The sequence below is a fragment of the Diabrotica undecimpunctata genome, chromosome 2 (assembly GCF_040954645.1).
Source record: "Diabrotica undecimpunctata isolate CICGRU chromosome 2, icDiaUnde3, whole genome shotgun sequence".
NCBI classification, from domain to species: Eukaryota; Metazoa; Arthropoda; class Insecta; order Coleoptera; family Chrysomelidae; genus Diabrotica; species Diabrotica undecimpunctata.
This window is the reverse complement of record NC_092804.1, coordinates 146,606,392-146,625,513: the sequence shown is the minus strand read 5'-3', so window position 1 is coordinate 146,625,513 and position 19,122 is coordinate 146,606,392. Positions and strand designations below refer to the sequence as shown.

Here is a 19,122-nt window from a genome sequence, read left to right as displayed (position 1 = left end):
TTATTACTTCGAAAACTTGTTCTCTCATACACCAACTATAATACAACGCATAGAAGCCATCTCCCACCGGCATATTTAGAATCTGTGCACTATACATATATAAAAGATCCTTATTTTACTTCACTTTAAGGAAGAGACTCTACTTTAGAAAACCTTACTAGCTTTTTACTGTAGGTGTAGCCAAAGTGTTGATGACAGCAAGGTGTTAGTTAGATATATGTCTGTGATATTAGCGTTTGAAATTTATATAAATCCAGTATTATCATAATAAAATTTTGTAAGATCTGATGATTTTGGGGAACTGATACGTCAACGTATATTATATATTATAATTGCTTAATATCTTGCAGATATTAAGCAATTTTGTTATAATTTTTATGTAATCAATAAGTCAAAAACGTGTAATTAAACGTGTATATTGATAAAGTTTTAGCCAACACAAGGTCACTTTCTCGATAAAATCTTTGAACGATTTTAATAAAATTTGTTGTAAAACTAATACACGTAGATTAACATTACTGCTGCATGAAATAGTATAGAAGTTTAAAAGTAAGTTAGTAGTATTTGACATCTAAAGTATTTGATACGCTGAAACCGGGTTATTAATTTTTATCATTAAAACAGAAAAAAAATTATTTACCTCAAGAAAAATAATAATACAAAACGATAAATACGTACTCAAGAAAAAAGATTTTGTAAAATGTATGCAAATTGTAAAGAGACTTGATAAGAGTATACAGAAAAGAGCTTGACAGTAAACTACTTAAGACATGGATAATCATAGAAGATAATATGGATAAAGAAAAAAACTAAATGAATTTATAACAAATATCAGAAACAAAGTAAAACTGGTCAGGGAACGGAACAGCTATCTTCGAGCGAATTTATTAATGATTTTCTAAAACTAAAGGCATCCTATGGTATCCCCTTATTATCTCTAATAAATATTACTTAATTACACACCATAACATGCAACATTAATCTGCATATGTTCTGTTTTCATTAAATGTATAAACAGCTCGAAGGGTTTTGTCCTTTTGAACCTTATTTTTATTCTAGTGGTGTAAAGCAGCTGGATTGTCTCAACATCCACATCACTACGGAGTCTGCTCGTTAGTTGCTGTATTTTTAATTATTTTATCCACAGTATCCATACCTAGTTGCAACGACTTATAAACATGGAGACCTAAACATGTGTTGAATATGGGCTAAAGCTTAACACGTCTAAGACAAGACTTGACATGGTTGTCAAAACAGAGTTACAACCAATGAACATCAGAGTGTATGGAAAAGAATCCACAATATTACCTATTTGAGTGCCAATGTTAATAGATAACACTGGGATATAAGCAAAGAAATAAGAGTACGCATTGAAAAAGCCATGGCCACTTTCTATAAAATAAGAAAATTAAAAATACGCTGCTACATATTTTCTACATTGCTGTATGGGATGGAGAGCTGGACTCTTACAGCAACACTAAAGTTGAGGCCTTTGGGATGTGAATTTACCGACGAATATTGCGGATAAGTTGGGTTGATAGAATAACAAATGAAATAGGTTTACACCGAATCAAAAAGCACATAAATAACAAAAACAATAAAAATTCTAAAGTTACAATATTTCTGCCATGTAATGGAGACATCCAGACAGGTATAATCTTGTACACGTCAAAATACAAGGCAAAATCGCCGGAAAAAGAGGCCCAAGCCGAAGAAGAACATCCTGGCTCCGAAATCTCCGAGAGTGGAATCAAGATATATCCGCTAATCTGTTCCGAGTTGCTGTAAACAGCCATGCCAATATGATGGCCCAAGTTTGATAATCAGACAGGATACTAAAAGAAGAAGAAGAATCCATGCCCAGGTCCCGATATGTATCACGATTACATATTATACAATATTTGTTAGCAGTAAAATAATAATAGAAAGGAGAAACTACAATATATTTTGGCACTTTATTGTATAATACTTGGATGGCATATGTATTACTACCTTTGTCATAACCAAAGAGGTAATAACCATAAACTTGATAGACGAACTGAGAATTTCTCCCAATCATGCAATACATTTTTGAAGCGAATCTTCTATACTGGCGTTGTATGACTTTTTCTCTATAGTAAAATGTCGAGGCGAGCGTTTCGGAAGTAGCACCACGACATGGCGTCACAGGAGTAGCGTCACGAAGAGTGCATTTACGTTCGAGTGGAGTCCGTTATGCAACATGTAAATTTTATTAAAATCTATAACAAGGATATTAACGAACAGCGGTTTTGTGTAATTCTTAAATGTATATATATATATATATATATATATATATATATATATATATATATATATATATATATATATATATATAAACAAAAAAAAAAAAAAATATATATATATATATATATATATATATATATATTTTGTTTACTTGAATCATCTATAGATTAACCGCGTGTTTATTAAAATTACAAGTGTAATTAACATATTAAATAAATAATAAAAATTACCTTCTATTAAATTTAATGTTAAAAATATTATTTAAAATTTAAGAATAAAGAAAACATAGTATGAAGATTTGCGATAGTCCACAGTACCACCTACTGTGCCACTTAATTTTTTTGTATCGAATATCAAGTCCTACTTTTTTTAGAAGTGAACTTTTCAGCGCAATCTTACTTGTGGAATGATATCCAAATGTTTTGTTTATGTTGCGTACGGGACTTGAATATTATTATTTATTCTGATTCATTTTGAATTCTTTAATTTATATGGGTATATTTGGTATCATTTAATTTGATTCGCTATTTTTGTGTCCATACATAGAGCTTATTCAGTCAATACATATTGACGTTAGCAAAGTGTGTATAATGTGTACAGAACTGAACCTAATACACTCCCTTGTAGCATTTCAGCTCTAATACTTTTATGTTATATTCCGCCACCCTGCGAAACGAAAGTTGTGGACTAAAAACTGATTACAGAAAAAGAACGGTAATCCCATGTAAATTTATTACAAGAATAGAGGTTCAGTCTGAAAGATGGGCACAATTATTTGCGGATGGATGACTTTCTTTGGATTTTGTTTTGTATGGGCAATAGTTGTATGAGAAAACTGGATCTAACAACACGACATAAGCGCCGGCAGCGGGGTGCAATTGCACGCCCCTATCCGGAAAGAAAATACATAGCTATACATGCATAGTTCTATATTTCATGTTGGTTAATAGTATGTGTAGATGCAAATCCCCCCCTGAAAATAAACCTGGCGTCGCCCATGTAACACATCTAGTATATCAGATAACGCATAGCCTCAAGGTAAGATAAATAAGATTTTGGTGTTGTTATTTCCAGCCTCCAGGCATCAGACCTGCAGGAATACCTCATAGAACACACATAGAAGTTTTCCTAGAGGTCTCGAGGCAAGCCTTCGATTTTTCCGTTGCGTGTGGAGGCACCTTTAGGGCTTTTAACAACCTCTATGGCCGCTTGACTATTTGTACATATAGCAAACTGCTTCAATTGGAACAAAATTTTTTTTCATTTATAGTTTAAACCTTCATGCACTCGTATGAAAAACTTTTGCTACAACTATGCCTTAGGGTATCTAAATGTCTCGATATTTTTCTATTGTATTGGTTAATTTATGTACTTGGTCCATTGTAGAGCTTGTTTTAAACGAAAATGATGTTGTGTTTGATTTATTTGTTTCTATTATCATCTTAAATCTTTTTAAAAGTTTTTGAAACAATTTTAAAATCACCAGTAAGTACAAGATATTCCTGATTTTGGTGTCATAATAACTTCTGTCACTTTGCAGATTCTTAGAACTCTTAGCGATATGCGTTATGCCATCATATACTGGTACTTTATTAGGATTTACATATATTTATTTTTAATATTACTTCTGTTGACTGCCTTTTCTTGTGTTTTGACTGTTTCTTTTATCTCGGATTATTATTATGCATGAACGTGTTTTGAAGATGTAGGTTGGCAAATGTCTTAGCCATATGGTGATGGCTTCTAGCTTCTAGCCTTGACCACTCAAAAGAACCAAAAGCTATGAGTTAGTGCAATAAAATATGTTCACACAAACAGAGCATATTGTCGTAGTTTATACAATAGCAAACTAAACTGTAGCTGAATAAAACTAAAGAATACTATTGAGTAAGAATTTAGTGTAAAAATTATCTTACTCTATTTATGTAGAAAAAATACCTACCCTGGACACAAAGCTTCATTCGGTTCTGGTTCATGCTGGTTGAATTATGCATAGTAATCCTTCTTCTACTCTTCTTATTATTGTACTGATATCATGTATGTTGCACCAGTTTCTTATGTTTCTGAACGATGAGTGTCGTTTGCGACCGGTTCTGTCCGACCTTCAATTTTGGTTTAATGGTTTTTAAAAGATTATATTTGTTATATTTGTCGCAACTTAAAATATGGTCTAAAGCCGTTTAACGATATTAAGAAACTCTTTTTGGTTATTAGCTCTTCTTAAGATCTCTTTATTTGTAATATATATATATATATATATATATATATATATATATATATATATATATATATATATGTGTGTGTGTGTGTGTGTGTACAATGTAGCATTTTAGGACGCGAATAGGGTGATCCCAAGGATGAAGATATATGTTTAAATTTCTTGTTTTTCTTATTGGGTATAACATATTTATATTTTTAATATTCCAAAAAACAAAAGCCCAAAAGTGCTAAATGTTTTACTTTCTTGGAAATATGAACGATACTTTAGTTAATTAACGTAATACACTTAACACATTAAGTATGTTGGAGAAAATATGTTACATTGGTATATAATATGTGAAAGATCTAAGCTTAGAAGACCAGATCTATATAGAGAAATGACTTAGCAGGAAAATATAATAGGTTAGTTGAAAATATTTTTGTTTAGTACTTTTCATAGCACTAGCTATAAAATGCTAATTATTATTGTTAAATAGGCGACACGCGAAGAAAAATACGAATAAAAAGTTTTCTATCGTCACACAGGAACCGATAACAGATAAAAAAATAAGGTTATAGATACTATTGAACTAAAAACTGGAAAGCATGCGGCAACATGTTTTCTTAAATGTCCAAGGTTGATGAGTTTTCTATAAATTTGTCATTTTTAAGTAGTAAACACCTCACTAAACAGACTTATTTACCTAATGTAATTTTATTTAATTAGCATAAACAACTCTGTTATATGAAATAGAAAGGTAAGCAAACAAACAATCGTTTTGAGTCATAGCGTAGGAGAAACCATAGATATTTCACTCTGCAAGTTAAAGTTTTCTTTTGGTGCAAACACAAAAAATGTTAAGTTTCTTTTTGGATTATGACCAATGACCTTTTCATTATGAAGCAATGATAAATCACTAATAAAAAGATTACGAATAATATGATTTAAAAATGTACCGAATTTAATCTGTAACAAGTAGCAAATAAGTGTAGTAACCATTTGGAGATAATTTTTCATTTATAAATAAATAAACTGCCCAAGCCAAACAATACATACTATTAGTAAAAGTAAAAAAGTAATTTATCGAAAAGATTATAGTTGTGAAACTATTTTTTTGTAGTATTTTTGTATTAACTATTATATTTTATGGAAATAATCAAAATTTTAATTAAAAATAGGTTATATTTGAGGTAAGCTCAATTCGAAGAATCCAAACTAAACAGAAAACCAAAACGAATAATTAATTGTAAAGAAGAAGAAGGAAAACGGGACATCCAAGAGAAACCTGGCAACAGTATGACCACGTATGGTCAACACTATGAGTGAAATAGACATGAGAAAATGCGACTGAATGAAAACTGGGACAGGAATGCAATAGTTTGGGCCATAGTTTGTTTACACCAAAAAAGTAAATGAACTAGTATTATTTACCAAAACTACAAAGTATAGCAGTTTCTAACGTCAGCGGAATTTTGAGTTACATTAACAAAAACATTACTTTGCACTGCGCACAGATCAGAAAATAAATGCAAAACTTATATGAGCTCAGACTATTTATTTACTTTAGTACAAATAAAAATGTAGGTCATGAATGTGTTGCTTGTGTGAGTCCATTTCAAAAGGTAAAAGAAATAATAAATTAGACTTACAATCAATTTAATTTACAATTCGCTTTCTTTTCTTTCGCTTTCTACAATATGCAAAGCATCTTCAGGTCACGATACAAAGTTAAATAAATGCTGAAAATAATAAACCCATATTAGGGTGTTGTCTAATAAAGGTAAAACAAAGATAGGTGATATAAATTATATAAATTACAGTAATTATGCCAATATTACATGTCTGTGGTTTTTCAAAATGAATAAAATGTTTAACCAGACAAGGTAAGACCCACAAATTGGTAAAATAGTCTATTAAACTGTAATGAATTAATAAATAAACAAATAAATAAAACATTACTTACATGCCGGTACTCTATTAATTATTGATGGTTGAAAGAACATGGTTCAAACTATCTTGTATTGTTGATTGGAGAACTCAAGTCAACTATTGTAATTGTTTAACAGTAAACGGGGAAGTTCTTGAGGAGACAGATTTTATCCAATGAAGTAGAAATAGGTAAATGTAATTGTTTGTTTGATGAAAGTAATGTTCTATACCATTAAGTTCTTTAAAGTTATTTATATTTATTCTGGAGATATATTTATGAAATGTGTGTTATTTATTGAGATTTTTATTTTATTTTTTTATTTTTATTTAAAATAAAAATCTCAATAAATAACACACATTTCATAAATATATCTCCAGAATAAATATAAATAACTTTAAAGAAATTAATGGTATAGAACATTACTTTCATCAAACAAAAAATTACATTTACCTATCTCTACTTCATTGGATAAAATCTGTCTCCTCAAGAACTTCCCCGTTTACTGTTAAACAATTACAATAGTTGACTTGAGTTCTCCAATCAACAATACAAGATAGTTTGAACCATGTTCTTTCAACCATCAATTAATAGAGTACCGTCATGTAAGTAATGTTTTATTTATTTGTTTATTTATTAATTCATTACAGTTTAATAGACTATTTTACCAATTTGTGGGTCTTACCTTGTCTGCTTAAACATTTTATTCATTTTGAAAAACCACAGACATGTAATATTGGCATAATTACTGTAATTTATGTAATTTATATCACTTATATTTGTTTTACCTTTATTAGACAACACCCTAATATGGGTTTATTATTTTCAGCATTTATTTAACTTTGTATCGTGACCTGAAGATGCTTTGCATATTGTAGAAAGCGAAACCGGTCGTCTGATAGTTAAATTAAATTGATTGTGAGTAAGTCTAATTTATTATTTCTTTTACCTTTTTAAAAATGTAGGTCTATTGTAGAATGATGCGCATATCGTCACAGCACACTGTACAAAACATCAACCAAATATATTGAAGTATTTTGGACACAGCCACAAGAAGGAAAGGTATAGAGAGATTGGTGGTTAAAGAAAAAGTAGATGGTAAAAGAACTCGTTAAAGATCGCCACTTCGATAGTCAGACGAAATAAAGAACACCACCGCCTACTCTCTCACTCTGAGGTAGAACACCAAACACAGGAGAGAAAAATGAATAGCAAACATAATATCGAATACGATAATGTCACCAAATCCTTAGGAAGGATACAGAACAGATGAGAGAAATACAAATGAACTAGAATCACACAAATTGAAGACAAATAAAATAGAAATGCTAAAATATTATCATTGTTACAAAAAGGATTTTAAACTATTTTGATTAAAGAACTTTGAAAATTAAAGGCAGATATCGAGCTCAGTTTTACTAATTAAATCTTGCCCAAGTACTTTCGCTCCCTAGAGCATCTTCAGGGGCATTTCGTCAATTTTGGGCTATCCAACAATTGCAGAATGTTATACACATAAAACTAAACATAAAGTCGAACATAACACTACGCTAAACAAGGACAAACAGTTTAAAATTATTTAAAAGTCGAAGCTACATTCTGGTCGGTAACAGGAGAGAGCTACATTCTCTTCTAAGACTTCTAAGTCAATGATAAGCCGAGATGGTAATTATATGAAACATATAGAAATGAAAATAGCACGGAGAAAACATGCCAAAAAACCACTCCTTAGAGTGATTTGGAACCACACTCTAACCAACGAAAACAAAAAAATGATCTTTAAGAGCATGGTGATCAATATTACCCTATATGGAGCCCAAGTATGGCCAATGACAACATTAATACGAAATAAAATAAGAACAGTTGAACTATACTTTATGAGAAGATGTCTACAAATCACCAGAGCAGGAAGAATAAGAACAGAGGAAATATGGAATAGAACAAAGAATGTCAGAACACAGGTGGCCGAAAAGAATATTGTACAGGGACCCGCCGGGAAGAAGACCTCCGAGAAGGTGACCTGAAAAATAGAATGCGATAGAGGACGAAAACGGCAAACTCATAATGGGAAAAAGCTGAGGAGGAAGAAGAAGGAATTGTTTGTCAAGAAGAAACAACTGAATCGCGAGAAACATTTACAAGACACGAAAACAAAACAGGAAGAGGCTAAGTACAAAAATGATGTTTGTTCAAATTTGTTTGATGTATAAAACTATAATCACTGTATTTGAGTCCCTTTTAATTCAACAAATACAAAATGGCGAACACAAATTGTAGAAAAATTCAGAAATTAGAAACTGATCAAGACTAATATATCCCAATCTTGGAGGAATGGGGTATAGATAATATTTTTGGCATAAAGTGCTGATTTGTTATGACTATGAGTATATAGTCGAAAACTAGCTGTTTTCATTTCTTTAATTTTATTTTTTTTAAGACATAACAGACCTATTAAAAGATAGCGATAAGTGAACGACTTGAACTGATAGTCTACACACATAGATAGTAAGTATTATGGATGAAAGATATAAACTTATTTAACAATAAAACATCGCAAAATGGGACACTGACTATACCTAAATACAAGAGTATCATTGAAAAAAGATTAGTTAAAATCGTATTTAAGTCAAAAAACATAAGAAAAAAGCTAAAATTAAACAAGCAATAAGAAACTTCTGCTTGAAGAAAGTTAACATGTCTCTAGATATCAATTTACCAATGAAAAACTGTTAATAAAGATTTAGATGGTTGTGACAGCATATCCAAGAGATTATTAACATTTAATTATTATGGCAAAATAATCAAGGAATCAGACTTAAGGTGGATAAGAAAAATCGAAAATGTATGTAACCATTTCAAACGAAAAACAAATTTAATAGGAAATGTTTAGTCTGGCGTTTCAAATTAAGAATACTAGTGCAAGACTTAATAGAAGTGCAAATCTACAAAAATCGTAGATCAGTTACCAATTGCTTTATCTGAGCTGGTTCAATGACTTTTTCAATTAGCAAAGCTATATCCAGAGTTAATTATGCAAAAAAAAACAAAACGTTATACGGATAACACCCTTAATCCAAACTAATGTTTAAGAGGTAACCTAAACTACACAGACAACATAATGTAGTAATATAACGAGATCATAATAATATTAGAAGATGAAAAGTATTACTAGTAAAATGAATTCGTAATTAAAATATTAGTACAACTTACCGGAATTTGTCCATAACTGTGATTGTTGCGTAGTCAGTTCTGGGGAGCTATTATAATAGGGCATTGTACCCGTTGTGTAGGTACCCGAGCCCCTCGAATACAACGGACTGTAAAAAAAAAATAAAAAAAAAAATAAAAAATGAAACTGAAACTTGGAAATATAAAAAATTACCTTTTTGGCAAAATATTTTATACCAAATTATTAACAGTAAGTCGAAAATGTAATTATTGCTGCTTTTGTAAATACCGACCAAAAATATTTCTGAAATAATAATTATGGAAAAACCAAATCGAAATGAAGTCTAAAACCAATCAATAAAAAATAACATTAAGCATTTGTAAATGGTGTTTTCATTTTTTAAAAATCAAAAATTTCCAAAAATTGCATATAATTTCCATTTTCGTAATGAATTTAAATTTAAATTAAACAATTTAATTATTATCCAATAATTCTATAAAAAATTAAATAATCTAGTTAATACATTTCCGAATATTTATCTTATCTGTCCAAAAAGAACTAAATACAATTAATTAATTCTCTATTTAGAAATGAGTAATATTACTATTAAACTAAAAAACTCAATTTGGAGATAAGAATTTTTCAAAATAGTCATTTACAATCAACTTTATCTAATCAGATCTATCTACCACCGATAAAAGTTGCGACAATAATGAACAAAAATCAACAAGAAATTCTAGTAGTATAATCAAAAACAAAGATAAAAACTCACTTGTGCGGAGGCAAAAAATTTAAATCCATAGACCACTGAATGTTCCACTATGTTAAGCTAGACACGAAACACAACACACAATTTGAATTTCACCGTAAGCAGTAATCTTCGACCTAACAGTCTCGACTTACAGTGACAACTGTCAACCTACGCGCTAATTGTATTGTAGTAGACGCAGCTTTTACTCAACTGCGACAGACAGACCCATCTCAGCTTTAGAACGACAGAATGCTTTTAGCCAGGGCAGTCACGTGATGCGTGACGTACTATGATCGCAAGGATTCCTGTAATTACGGCCAGGATACGAAGAACTAGGGCCCTCAGGGTTGGGGTAACCATAGTTTTATGACTTGAATAGGTACAATAAAATACTTGGGATCTTATGATAATAAAAGAGGTACATTTTGTCTCTTAATATTTTAAACTTCTATTTAAAATTACAGCATCGACAAAATAAAGGACAATAAATTCGCTTGCACATTGCAATTTTTTGATTGAATGTTAATATAGTTACAGTCCCCATTGGCAAAATCCGAAATTGACGAAATTTATAGATAAAATCCAATTTTTTCAGGATACTTTTAGGTCTACGAAGAAAAAATGAAGTTAGATGAAATATGTATATGACTTTTTGAAACTTTGAAACTATATGAAATAAACAGGATGATGGGCTGGCACCAACATTGTTTCATTTGGCACTGGAATACGTAGTTTGAAAAACATCAGAAGGTAGAAATAACACACTTATCGATAAATTAGTTCAACTGACACATGACATAAATATTATGAGTAGAACCAAAGCAACAGGTGAGAATACGTATACAGAACTTAAATCACATGCTAAACAAATAGGTCTGTCAATAAACACAAAAAATAATCCTGGTACAAAGTCATAAGTAATCCTAAATAGATAGCTTTATCTATTTAGGATTCAACATTACAAAGGACAACATTGACGATGCAGAGCTTAGTAGAAGAATCATCCTTACGGCATACTTTGCTATGAACCAGATATTTAAATCACGATACGTATATCAAAGAATTAAGATATGAATCTACAAGACCATAATCCGACTGACAGTGAGCTATGGATGTGAAACTTAGGTATTGACTCAAAAATCTGTAAACCGCATGGACATCTTTAAAAGACAGGTACTGAGACGAATACTAAGTCCTATAAATAAGAACAACAGGTGGCGACTCAGATACAATAATTATGCAATATAATCATATATACATATATATATATATATATATATATATATATATATATATATATACAGGCGTCCAAAAAACTGTTGAATGAAAAAATGCAGGGGAAGAGACCCATTGAAAAAACAAAAAAGCGATGGAAGGATGATATGGATAAGGACGCAAGAAATCACCTAAACAGTCGATCATGGACGAGAATGGCTACAAAACGTAACGAATGGAGAGATTTATATATCATATAGAACAACCGGGAACCATACCGGGGGAACATACCAGGAAAACAAACGAGATGAACACAACAGTGCGCAAATTCGGAGTACTCTAGTTCACTCCAGAAACCCTTCTAATTATATACTCATCATCATCATGCAACCTCTTCTGTCCACTGCTGGACATAGGTCTCTCCCATTTTTCGCCACTCTTCGCGGTTCTGTGCTTCTTGTTGCCATTTCTAGGATATTCGTCCAATGTCGTCCATCCAGCGTGTTGGTGGTCGTCCTCTGCTGCGTTTGTCTTCTCTTGGGCGCCAGTCAATTAGTTTTCTGGTCCATCTTGTGTCTTTCAGTCTCGCTATGTGACCTGCCCAATTCCATTTCAGCTTGGCTATACGTTCGACGACATCACCGATACCTGTTCTTTTCTAATTATATACTTCTTCTTCTTCTGGTTCCTATCCGTTTCGGATGTTGGAAATCATATTGGCAATCATGACCTTGCTCGCTGCGGCTTGAAACAGCTCCGTTGAGGTTTTCTTAAACCATGTTCTTAAATTCCGCAGCCATGATATTCTCCTTCTACCGGGTCTTCGCTTACCTTTGACTTTACCTTGCAATATAGACTGCAGCAGGGAGTAACGGTGCTGATTTCTCATAACTTGTCCCAGATATTGCAATTTTATGCGTTTGATCGTAAATACAATCTCTGGTTTCTTCTTCATTTTTTCTAGAACTTCCTTGTTCGTGATCCTTGCTGTCCATGATATTCTCAGCATTCTTCTATAAAGCCACATCTCAAATGCTTCAAGTTTTTTAATAGTGGTGTCTGTAAGCGTCCATGCCTCTGCCCCGTACAACAACACAGAGAAAACATAGCATCTCAAATGTCTCATTTTTGTATCTAGGGATATGTTGTGACTTTTGAAGATGGCGCTCATTTTGTTAAAGACCGTTCTTGCCTTTCCTATGCGGCACTTTATTTCCTGTACATTGCTCCACTGTTCGTTTATAATAGTTCCCAGGTAGCAATACTGTTTTACTCGCTCTATCTGCGTCCCATTAATGTATAGATGAGCCCCATTTATATTCTCCTTGCTGATAATCATTTGTTTCGTTTTGTGGGTATTAATGTTTAGTCCGTACTGTTGACTGTACTCGTTTATTCTGTCCATTAGCCTCTGAAGTCCCTCTAAACTATCTGCTATCACCATGGTGTCGTCGGCATATCTAACATTGTTTACTCTTTCACCATTTAGAAGGATGCCTTCGTCTATTCCGTAAAGAGCCTCGTTAAAAATTTTCTCTGAGTACATATTAAATATCAACGGCGATAGGATACATCCATGTCTAACTCCACGTAATATTTTTATGTGATCTGTTTGTTCTCCGTTAATTTTTATGTATGCGGTCTGATTCCAGTATAGTTCTGAAATTATTCTGAGGTCTTTGTCATCCAGGTCTGCTTCTTTTAAAATGTTTATCCTCTTTTGATGTTGAACTCTATCAAATGCCTTTTCATAGTCGATCAAGCACGCGTATACGTCGCAGTTAAGGTCCCTGCATCTTTGAATCAGTACCTGTACTCCGAAAAGTGCCTCTCTGGTACCCACTGCGTTAATGAAGGCGAACTGTCTGTCCGATATTTGTTCCTCGCACTTCTTATAAATTCTTCCATGGATGACTCTAAGAAACAGTTTCAGCATGTGGCTCATTAGGCTGATTGTTCGATATTCTTCGCACTTTTTAGCCCCCTGTTTTTTAGGTATCGCTATGAATTCTGATTCTAGCCATTTATCAGGGATGATTCCTGTATTGTATATTTTATTGAAGACAACCGTGATCCAATTTATTCCTTCTTCCTCCAAGAGTTTTAAAAATTCAGCTTCGATATTATCAGGCCCTACAGCTTTCCTGCTTTTCATCCGTTTTATTGCTTCTTCTACCTCGGATTTAAGTATGTCCGGGCCCGTCATCCTCTCTGAAAATGGATGCCTATAATCCGTTCTTTGATCTTGAAAAAGTGTCTCCAAATATATTCTCCATTTGTCTTTCATCTCTTGGGTGTCAATGATTAATTTTCCATTGGTGTCTATGAGTTTCATTTGTGTTCGCTTTTTAAAAGTACCCGCTATTTCTTTTACCTTTTTGTGTACATTAAAATTGTCATGCTTGGCTTGTAGTCTTTCTATTTCTTTACATTTCTCTACAGCTTCTTTTTCTTTAGCTTCTCTTATTTTTCTTCTGATGTAAGCCTGCATTTTTTTATATTCATCTTTATTTCCTTTAATTAACCTTCTGCGTTCCATTAAGTGAAGGATTTCTGGAGTCATCCAAGATTTCTTCTTTGTTTCTTTGTTTGGTTTTAGCAGATCTTGTTTAGTTTTCTTAATTATTTCTTCAAATTGATTGATTTCTCGTTGGATGTTATTTTCTTCTTTTAGTTGTTTAACTTGGTAACTTGCTTTTTAACTTCTGGATGTTGCAGGGCTGTCATGTCGTAGTTAGGTCTAGACTTTTTCTTTATTGTCTTCAGTCTCACATCCATGACTCCCACTAAAGGTATGTGGTCAGATTCAATGTCCGCTCCTGGATATGTTTTGACAGATTTAAAACTGTTTCTGAATCTTCTATTTACCAATGTATAATCTATCTGGTTTCTAATTACGTTATGGGGTTTATCTGCTGGTGCCTTCCATGTATACAATCTCCTCGGTGGTAGTTTATAAAATGTGTTTAGAACCACTAGCTTGTTATCTTCTGCGAATATTTCTAGTCTGTCACCTCTTTCGTTTCTTTGTGTTAACCCAAAAGGTCCGATTAGAGACGTTTTCCGTTCGGCCCCAAGTTTTGCATTGAAATCCCCCATTATGATGCTGACTTCGTGTTTAGGTATTCGCTCTAATATATCCTCTATGCTTTGGTAGAGAGTCTCTACTTCCTTAGATTATATACTAGTCCGGTCCAAAGACCGTATATTAGTTCGCTCCCATGGTTAAGCGGATTGAGTTTTTATGTACTAATTTCTTCTTCTTTTTTTTATTTTGCCGTCTTTTAACAAAGGTTGGCGATCACTTCTTTAAACGCTTCCCTATCTTTTACAACGTGAAATATCTGTTCAACACTGTGGTTAGTCCAATCTCTGATATTCTAGCTAAGCTTTCCTAAGTTCTAGGAAAATTTATACCGGCAAAATTGTAAGAGACAGTGGAATTAGGGCAAGGGCATTAGGAAAAAGGACAGATTATATTCACTTCATTTTTGTCCCTATTTTGAAAAATGTTAGTGATTGATTTAGAAATTTTATTACAAATTTTGATTTGGTTTAGGAATTTTGTTAGCTGTTTTGGTATTAATTCTGTTTTTAAAAATTATTGAAATAATTAGGAAATAACGAATTAAATTTAGAATAGAAACTTTTACAGGCATTAGTTGTACACTCAAGTAATGAACTGTTTTTGCCCACATCTCAGGAGAAAAGTCTGCCTCTTCACAAATATAGTTGTCCACAAGTAGTCAACAAATTCTGGTATGTCTTGGTGTTGTGCTGGTAATACCTCACTAAAGTCTAAAGCAAAACACTTACCTACTAATGGATCTAGGAAAAGTAGACCAAACATATATCTGAGGTATTGCCCGACGTCATTGTTATTTAAATACTCAGTAGCATGTCCAACTTTTTGAATTTGTCCCCACCATGATTTTGAGATATTAAATATACATCCTTTTATTTTTGCAGATGAAATCACTTTACTTACGGCTGCATGGATCGCTTTTTCGAAATCGGCATACACAATCTTTGTACTAAGATATAGGTTCAACAAATAGTTGAGAAAAAAGTTTGTGCAGTAAGAAAAGAAACAAATTTTTGTACCGGATCATTTTTTAATAAAAATTATTGTTTTTGTTTGGTTGTCACTTTCATGCAGTTCAATGAGTCATGTACATGCTGCACGCACTTCGTAATTTTTGGAATAACTTGTTTTTTGCCATTATAAACATTTGTTCTAATCAAATATAAATATTCTACAGTAAGAGTTTCAGTGTCAGTTCGTTTAATTTCGTTGTGTATCAACTTTAATGGTTTTTGACACAAATTGTCCATTGCCTTCCTCTTAACACCATGACTTAATTTTTGCTAAAGTTTTTGATAAACTTTCATGATTGGGATCACCACTACATTCAACTACACCGTTACAAATATTTATAACAAATGCTTCAACTTCTTTCTACACACTACCAACGTTTGATATTATTAACAAGCATTTTATGGAAGTTATACTTGGAATTGTCTATAACTAGCATAGCCTTGCTTCTTCTTCTTCTTCTACTTCTTGGAGATCTTTCGATCTGTTCAATTCTGAAGCTGCCTCTGGTTAATTTCCTGGGAAGTAGATTGCCAACTATCCCTCCATCTTTTAGGTGGTCTTCCGGGAGGTCTTGAACCGGGCGGTTGTTTTCTAGGGCAATTTTTGGGAGTCTATTCTCATCCATTCGTCTTACATGACTGTACCACTTGCTTAGCTATAGACTTGCTCTTTTGGCTTAACATTTCACTTATTTCAAATTTCTACATCACAAAAAACATTTAAACCCAATCAAATAACACTTTAGTGATAATATCGTTATAAAATAGGTAAGAAGTAGTTTTGTGTTAAGGAGACTAGAAAGTTTGAGAAATATTTATTAAAAATTTTATCATTAAAATGTATCAAAGTACCTGCTTTTTTCTTTTTTTTAGCCCTTTTTCCATTTTTTTTTTTTGCCCTTTTTCTATCCGAATTGTCGAATAAAGGCCTCTCCCATTTCTCGCCATTCATCCCTGTTGTGTGCTAGGCGTTTCCACATTGGTCCTGCGACTCTTTTGATATCGTCGCTCCAGCGCATTTGAGGTCTTCCTCTTGGTCTCTTCGCATCGTACGGTCGCCAGTTTCCGACTTCTTTGTTCCATCTACCATCTTCGAGACGTTCGTTGTGTCCAGCCCATTTCCATTTTAATTTAGCTGCTTGTTTCGCGGCGTCCTTTATTTTTGTTTTGTTCCGGATTGCTTCGTTCGTTTGCCGATCTATTAGTGAGATACCAAGCATCTGTCGTTCCATGGCTCGCTGAGTTTTTCGAATCTTGTCCATGTTCTTTTTTGTGAATGTCCAGATTTGAGCTCCGTAAGTGAGAACGGGAAGGATACAAGAATCGAACACTTTGGTTCGAAGGTTTTGGGGTATCTTTTTGTCTTTCAGTATGTATGAGAGTTTTCCAAATGCGGCCCATCCCATTCTTACTCGTCTGCTTATTTCGGTAGTTTGGTTTTCTTTGTTTACCTTGATATTCTGACCCAGATATATGTATTCTTCTACCTGTTCCACTTTTGTTCCTTGGATGGTTATCGTCGGTTGATCATCTTTATTCCACATTAGCTTAGTTTTACTCAGATTCATTTTCAGTCTGACTGAAAATGAAACTGAAAATGAAACCTGCTTTATTAAGATAATATTCTCTTTTTACGCTGAACCTGGCCGAAGCAAATTTACCTGTGAGCCCTTTATGTAGAGTATTAAAGTCTGACCGCAGGAGCGAATGGTAAATGCTCCACAAATTACAGGGCCATGGAACTACTCCCACCATAAAAATATGGAAGGTGAATTGATTAGATGGATACGTGAAGAAACCAAGATATCCGAGAATCAGTTTGGATTTATGCAAGGCAGATCAACAACAGATGCAATTTCGATTTTAGAGCAGCTGATGAAAAAAATGTAGAATAAAGAAACAAACGCACAACTGGTATTCATTGATTTTAAGAAAACATATGATAGAGTGCCTCGAGAGGTTCTGTGGTGGGAGCTCAATAAGAAAGGAGTTCTTGGTGAGTATTGTGAATATTATAAGATGGTGACTGACACGTATAAGGGAGTAACAACTAATGTTAAGACAGGCGTTTAAGAGACTGATCAATTTCATGTGAAAGTAGTATTGCATTAGGACTTATTGCTTAGTTCTTATTTATTATTAGTAGTGTTAGATCAGATAAGGAGACAGGGAAACATTATCTATTAATTAAGCTGATGATGTAGTATTAGAGCATTAGAAGGAAATACTGAGAGGTATTTAAAACAAAAACTGGAACAGTGGAGAAAAGGTCTCAAAGAAAACACTTATCTACGATTATTTCTTAAAATTCTTAATTGTATGTCAAAAAATGGGCAACAACTACTTCTTAAAACCCACCAAATTTTATTTGCATGTATCAACCGGTTTCATAAACCGTCAGTTTGTAAGAAAAATTTCAACAATACGTATCTCGGAAACGAAGTATTTGCTGACATACGTTTATGGAGTTCATTATTTTTCATGCAGAACTACCCCCTGAAGTTTTTACCACTTATCACCCTGTATATTTCAAAAATAGTGTCGAAACCAGGAGAACTTTTTACAAGAATATTATAGCAGTCCACTTAAAAAAAAAAGAAATAAACTTAAGAGTATAAAAATGTTTTATAAAGTCAATTTTGAGACAGTATATAACATTGTAGTCGAAAAAATCACGAAGTTTTTCACTGTTTTCGCAAATTCATTGCTTAGGTCAGTAAATTTAAACAATATATTTGTTTATATAACTGCAACGTGATATTACGATTCGATACGTTTGGCGGAAGGTAAATAATTTTAAAGAAATCATACGTCACACAACAGACCTAACCCTTCCTAATATTTAGACGGAAGTGATACGTTATATAAACAGCTGAAGTAATTTAGATATATAGAAAACATAACTGATTGCAGGGAACATTATTACGCCGATTATGTAATTGAGTGGTTAGTTCAATTTTATTGTAATTAATGCAAGTCCGATACTATTGGAGGAAATTTTGATATCATTGTTTTAAAAATTACTAGTTTATTAGTTTAGAATAATAAACAATTTGGCAGCCACAAATTGTGGTTTCGGTCATTTAAATAAACTTAATTAAATACAATATTTATTACAATGGATTAAATAATGAGGAAGAGAGAGATAGAAGATGAAATCTTTGACTAAAGCCAATTGCGATAATTTTGAAACTATTTTCATTCTTGGAAATGCAGACACGCACAACTATGTTGATCCGATTATTTTTGTTAACTGAAGAGCTACTTGTTTAAACTAATGGATATTTGTCTTCGAATATAAAAGACAAAAATTTGGTATCAAATTCTCTGACTTTGAAATGTGTATCTGAAATTGTCTGTGATACTTCATTTTATACAGAAACGATCTTCATACCGAGTGAGTTTGATATTTCAATAACACATTTTTCAACATCTTCAGAAGAAAAAGGATAAGCCATGAAATTTGCGATGTTCGTCAGTTTGTTTTTTATTAGAGA

General features: G+C 32.6%; 1 protein-coding gene across 2 annotated transcripts in view; it reads right to left on the bottom strand.

Moving 5' to 3' along the window:
- LOC140435025 (uncharacterized) overlaps window positions 1-19,122 on the bottom strand; it is a 259,425-nt gene that overhangs the window by 66,471 nt on the left and 173,832 nt on the right. For both annotated transcript variants that reach the window (XM_072523690.1, XM_072523691.1), the window contains exon 4: window positions 9,603-9,709. In XM_072523690.1, coding sequence (XP_072379791.1) covers window positions 9,603-9,709 — 107 coding nt within the window. The remainder of the gene's footprint in view (window positions 1-9,602; window positions 9,710-19,122) is intronic.